Consider the following 6,853-nt stretch of genomic DNA (forward strand, 5'->3'; position numbering starts at 1 on the left):
GATCAGAGGAAGGTCTTCTGAGGCTGCTGCCAGTGGTCAAAGCCTCCAGAGCTGCTCTGTGAGTAAATAAAATGACATATAAGAAGTATTCATCAGGAAGAAATATTATGTTTGGAGAAAAATATGTATTATAATATGTATATTGAAAAACATATTGAATAAATGCATTGATGGAAGATGAATCTATGTGTTGTTTGGGAATATGAACCAAATGCATCTACCCTTGTCCTTCTACACTACTGGTGTTAAATTACCAGTGTGTTTGTGAAGTCATGATGATCTCGTTGCAGGCTGTCAGGCTGTGGAGTCACAAAGAAAGGCTGTGCTTCTCTGGTCTCAGCTCTGAAGTCAAACCCCTCACACCTGAGAGAGCTGGACCTGAGTAACAATGACCTGAAGGATTCAGGAGTGAAGCTGCTCTCTGCTGGACTGGAGGATCCACACTGTAAACTGGAGACGCTGAGGTCAGTATTCCTGTAGTTGGTCAACAAGTGATAACTGTTCACCAGATCCACATGTGTTTACCAGGCACACATAGTCCACACCATATGTGTTTGGACAGTGAAGCTTACAGTTTTAAATGTGGTGCTATGATCCAGCATTTTGGATTTGAGATAGAATGTTTCATATTAGGTGACAGTACAGAATGTCACCTTTTATTTTAGGGTATTTTCATACATAGCTGTGTTACTGTTAAGAAAGGAAAGCACTTTATGTATTTAGTTCTCCCATTTGAAAAAGTTGTACATATTCGGACAAATTCACTTATATTGTATTAAAGTTTTCATAAGTTTAGTATTTAGTCCCATGATCCATGCCTGCAGTGATTACATCAATTGTGATTCTACAAACCTGTTGAATTCATTTGCAGTTTGTCTTGGTTGTGTTTTGGATGATGTTTTTCCTAATAGAAACTGAATGGTGAATAATGTCCTGTCATTTTGGAGTCACTTCACTTGTATTGTCAGTAAGAATAGAAGATGTTTCTGAACACTTCTACATTAATGTGGATGCTACCATGATTATGAATAATCATGAATGAATCGTTAATGATGATGAATGAGAAATTTACAGAGGCACAAAGATCAGACCCCCTCTGTTATTGGTGTTATTCTGTATACTTCTGGCCCTTCTTTGGACACTGTGTTAACTAACCTCTAGACGAGCTTCAATGCCATACAGCTCTCCTTCCGTGGCCTCCAACTGCTCTTAAATACAAGTAAAACTAAATGCATGCTCTTCAACCGATCGCTGCCTGCACCTGCCCGCCTGTCCAGCATCACTACTCTGGACGGTTCTGACTTAGAATATGTGGACAACTACAAATACCTAGGTGTCTGGTTAGACTGTAAACTCTCCTTCCAGACTTATATTAAACATCTCCAATCCAAAATTAAATCTAGAATTGGCTTCCTATTTCGCAACATAGCATCCTTCACTCATGCTGCAAACATACCCTTATAAAACTGACCATCCTACCGATCCTCGACTTCGGCGATGTCATTTACAAAATAGCCTCCAATACCCTACTCAATAAATTAGATGCAGTCTATCACAGTGCCATCCGTTTTGTCTCAATCAGAAAGATTTGTCATGACGTTGGCCTCTTTGGGTACAGGAAGGACAGTTGACCCCCTCCCCTTTGTACCATCCCCCAACCTACCTTCCCAACCACCCAGGCCCTGTGTGAAAGGGTTGTAAAAACTCTAAGAGGAGTCTCTGGCCACATGGCCCATAGAGAGACACAGGAAATTCTTCCAACTCACAGAATTGGGGAGCCAAGCGACATTTGTGTTCTGGAGAAGGTATGGAAGATTGGTGAAGAATCCAGCTACGAACTGGTCCGCTTGGTACAATTTTGTGATACTCAGAAGAGACAATATAGCCATATTACCATAAAACTGTTTATATAATAGCCTCAGCTTAACCTCTCTGGGCTAGGCGGGACGAATTCGTCCCACCTACGTAACAGCCACTGGCAGCCTGTGGCGCGATTTTCAAAACCTTAAAAATCCTATTACTTCAATTTCTCAAACATATGACTATTTTACAGCTATTTAAAGACAAGACTCTCGTTAATCTAACCACACTGTCCGATTTCAAAAGGCTTTACAACGAAAGCAAAACATTAGATTATGTCAGCAGAGTACCAAGCCAGAAATAATCAGACACCCATTTTTCAAGCCAGCATATAATGTCACCAAAACCCAGAAGACAGCTAAATGCAGCACTCACCTTTGATGATCTTCATCAGATGACAACCCTAGGACATTATGTTATACAATACATGCATGTTTTGTTCAATCAAGTTCATATTTATATCAAAAACTAGCTTTTTACATTAGCATGTGACGTTCAGAACTAGCATACCCCCGCAAACTTCCGGGAATTCGCTAACATTTTACTAAATTACTCACGATAAACGTTCACAAAAAGCATAACAATTATTTTAAGAATTATAGATACAGACCTCCTCTATGCACTCGATATGTCCGATTTTAAAATAGCTTTTGGTGAAAGCACATTTTGCAATATTCTAAGTACATAGCCCAGGCATCACGGGCTCGCTATTTAGACACCCGGCAAGTTTAGCACTCACCATAATCATATTTACTATTATAAAAGTTTGATTACCTTTTGTTGTCTTCGTCAGAATGCACACCCAGGACTGCTACTTCAATAACAAATGTTGGTTTGGTCCAAAATAATCCATCGTTATATCCGAATAGCGGCGTTTTGTTCGTATGCGTTCCAGACACTATCCGAAATAGTAAAGAAGTGTCGCGCGCATGGCGCAATTCGTGACAATAAAATTCTAAATATTCCATTACCGTACTTCGAAGCATGTCAACCGCTGTTTAAAATAAATTTTTACGACATTTTTCTCGTAGAAAAGCGATAATATTCCGACAGGGAATCTCCTTTTCGGCAAACAGAGGAAAAAAATCCCAAAGGCGGGGGCGGTCGGGTCACGCGCCTAAGCCCAGTGTCCCTTGATCGGCCACTTGAGAAAGGCGATAATGTGTTTCAGCCTGGGGCTGGAATGACGACATTCTGTTTTTTCCCGGGCTCTGAGCGCCTATGGACGACGTGGGAAGTGTCACGTTAGAGCAGAGATTCCTTAGTAAATGATAGAGATGGAAAAGAAGTTCAAGAAATGGTCAGACAGGCCACTTCCTGTAAAGGAATCTCTCAGGTTTTGACCTGCCATTTGAGTTCTGTTATACTCACAGACACCATTCAAACAGTTTTAGAAAATTTAGGGTGTTTTCTATCCATATGTAATAAGTATATGCATATTCTAGTTACTGGGTAGGAGTGGTAACCAGATTAAATCGGGTATGTTTTTTATCCAGCCGTGTCAATACTGCCCCCTATCCTAAACAGGTTAAGACTTGCATCATAATGGTTGTATAAAATGTATTAATAAGGATAAAGCTATTTGTAATACATTGAGATGCTATGTACTGATGTTAATGTGATAGAATTGGATTTCTGTACCAAGCTTCACTCAGCCATCGGCACGCCCCCAAGGGACACAGACAAGACCAGGCGTCATTTCACAAGCCTGTTCAAGGGTCACTATAAAACCCACCCTGATTTACATTTCTTCAGACCAGGCCTCCACTCCATGGCCAATAGGTTTTACCATCCAATTCCTTTACTGAAAGTGAACCATACCATGTGGTTAACTTTTAGACTATTGATACCGACAGAATAAGAACAAGTCTTTGATATTAATTATTAGTCTGCAGCTAAGTAAATTATATCATCGAACGCGAAGACCAACGAAACATCCATTCTATAACAACATTAATGAATGTCGCTTTGAAAGATCCATTCTAACCGAGAGAGAGAGAGACAAAACTCTCCACAGAACGACGCTCGAACAAGGATCCCGACGACGACACATGAGCGTAAATATATATTGATTGCAATTGTTCCCGAATGAGTGAGCCTTCAATTGTCAATTGTTAATATTAATGAACTCTGTGTACATTCTCAGCTGACCGTTTATGACCCATTGTCTAACAGACCAGCCATGCCTGTTAGCCATTAGGGCACATTACTATACCAATCCTTTGTGACGATAATTACTGTTTGTATGTTTTCTGTTAATTACTTAGTGTAGTAAATAAATGATTTTAAGACAATTGATGTATGGATGATTTTAGTAAAGACTGGGTTCGTGCAGATACAACAATTTACGATGTTTGGAATGAGACTGGACTCGAGGTAAAATACACCATTTAAACCAGAAGATAATCGGCCTATACTATAATATTATAGTAGAGGAAAGTTATATTAGGAAAATTATAGCTTTGTAATCTGAATATTCTCCTTGGTGCCTCGATCTCCGAGTTAATTACAATTAAACGATTAATCAGTTTAATCGTGTGATAATAATTACAGGGAGTTAATTGATAAACATGTCTTCAGTTTAATGGTACCCCAATGACACGACAGATTTCTGGCTCCCAGGTGTCTTTTATACAGGTAACGAGCTGAGATTAGGAGCACACTCTTAAAGGGAGTGCTCCTAACCGCAACTTAAAAAGACACCTGTCCACAGAAGCAATCAATCAATCAGATTCCAAACTCTCCACCATGGCCAAGACCAAAGAGCTCTCCAAGGATGTCAGGGACAAGATTGTAGACCTACACAAGGCTGGAATGGGCTACACGACCATCGCCAAGCAGCTTGGTGAGAAGGTGACAACATTTGGTGCGATTATTCGCAAATGGAAGAAACACAAAAGAACTTTCAATATCCCTCGGCCTGGGGCTCCATGCAAGATCTCACCTCGTGGAGTTGCAATGATCATGAGAACGGTGAGGAATCAGCCCAGAACTCCACGGGAGGATCTTGTCAATGATCTTAAGGCAGCTGGGACCACAGTCACCAAGAAAACAATTGGTAACACACTAGGACGGAAATCCTGCAGCGCCCGCAAGGTCCCCCTGCTCAAGAAAGCACATATACATGCCCGTCTGAAGTTTGCCAATGAACATCTGAATGATTCAGAGGACAACTGGTGAAAATGTTGTGGTCAGATGAGACCAAAATGGAGCTCTTTGACATCAACTCAACTCGCAGTGTTTGGAGGAGGAGGATTGCTGCCTATGACCCCAAGAACACCATCTCCACCGTCAAACATGGAGGTGGAAACATTATGCTTTGGGGGTGTTTTTCTGCTAAGGGGACAGGACAACTTCACTGCATCAAAGGGACAATAGACGGGGCCATGTAACGTCAAATCTTGGGTGAGAACCTCCTTCCCTCAGCCAGGGCATTGAAAATGGGTTGTGGATGGGTATTCCAGCATGACAATGACCCAAAACACACGGCCAAGGCAACAAAGGAGTGGCTCAAGAAGAAGCACATTAAGGTCCTGGAGTGGCCTAGCCAGTCTCCAGACCTTAATCCCATAGAAAATCTGTGGAGGGAGCTGAAGGTTCGAGTTGCCAAACGTCAGCCTCGAAACCTTAATGACTTGGAGAAGATCTGCAAAGAGGAGTGGGACAAAATCCCTCCCGAGATGTGTGCAAACCTGGTGGCCAACTACAAGAAAGGGTTTTGCCACCAAGTAATAAGTCATGTTTTGCAGAGGGGTCAAATACTCATTTCCCTCATTAAAATGCAAATAATTGTATAACATTTTTGACATGCGTTTTCTTGATTTTTTTGCTGTTATTCTGTCTCTCACTGTTCAAATAAACCTACCATTAAAATTATAGACTGATCATTTCTTTGTCAGTGGGCAAACGTACAAAATCAGCAGGGGATCAAATACTTTTTTCCCCCACTGTACTACCCACCACTGCGACCTGTACGCTCTCGTTGTCTGGCCCTCGCTTCATACTCGTTGCTAAACCCACTGGCTCCAGGTCATCTACAAGACCCTGCTAGGTAAAGTCCCCCCTTATCTCCGCTCACTGGTCACCATAGCAGCACCCACCTGTAGCACGCGCTCCAGCAGGTATATCTCCCTGGTCACCCCCAAAGCCAATTCCTCCTTCGGCCGCCTCTTCTTCCAGTTCTCTGCTGCCAATGACTGGAACGAACTACAAAAATCTCTAAAACTCAAAACACTTATCTCCCTCACTAGCTTTAAGCACCAGCTGTCAGAGCAGCTCACAGATTACTGCACCTGTACATAGCCCATCTATAATTTAGCCCAACTACCTCTTCCCCTACTGTATTTATTTATTTAGCTCCTTTGCACCCCATTATTTCTACTTTGCACTTTCTTCCACTGATATCTACCATTCCAGTGTTTTACTTGCTATATTGTATTTACTTTGCCACCATGGCCTTTTTTTGCCTTTACCTCCCTTATTTCACTTCATTTGCTCACATTGTATATAGACTTATTTTCTACTGTATTATTGACTGTATGTTTGTGTAATACTCTTGTTTGAACCAAGTATTGAGTTTATTTGTTATAATTAATTGGTTTTATATTTAAAAGATGATTGAATTGCTCCTAAACTGTAATGTTGTTAATGCATTATGCTTTTTGAAGAAATATTTATTTAATGTATAAGTGAATAGTTTGTTTTACTTTGAAGTTTCCGTTTTGAGCAATAAGGTCGCTTGTTAAGTTGTGGCCAATGGGAGTTGACCTGGTTAACGGGAGGGAAAAAGACGTTGATGAAAGGATGGACGTTTTACCTCAGGACGGTTGGTGAAGAAAAATTATAAAAGAAGACAACAGAACTACAACAAAACCCATAGCTACTAAGACATGAAGGGAAATACATATTTTATTTAATAAAAGAGTTGTTATAATTTTGTTAAAACTTAGTAAAGACTGAAGCTACCGTCTCGTCGTGGAGGTATTAGCCAGCT

At 40.9% G+C, this 6,853-nt stretch overlaps 1 protein-coding gene across 1 annotated transcript in view; it reads left to right on the top strand.

Moving 5' to 3' along the window:
- Nucleotides 1-312: 312 nt before the first annotated feature.
- The window catches only part of LOC123732604 (stonustoxin subunit beta-like), a gene marked incomplete at its 5' end in the record, with an annotated part of 14,399 nt that continues 7,858 nt past the window's right edge, over nt 313-6,853 (top strand). The window contains one exon of the mRNA XM_045711875.1: nt 313-464. Within this exon, the coding sequence (XP_045567831.1) occupies nt 313-464 (152 nt within the window). The remainder of the gene's footprint in view (nt 465-6,853) is intronic.

Source organism: Salmo salar, unplaced genomic scaffold (genome assembly GCF_905237065.1).
Source record: "Salmo salar unplaced genomic scaffold, Ssal_v3.1, whole genome shotgun sequence".
NCBI classification, from domain to species: Eukaryota; Metazoa; Chordata; class Actinopteri; order Salmoniformes; family Salmonidae; genus Salmo; species Salmo salar.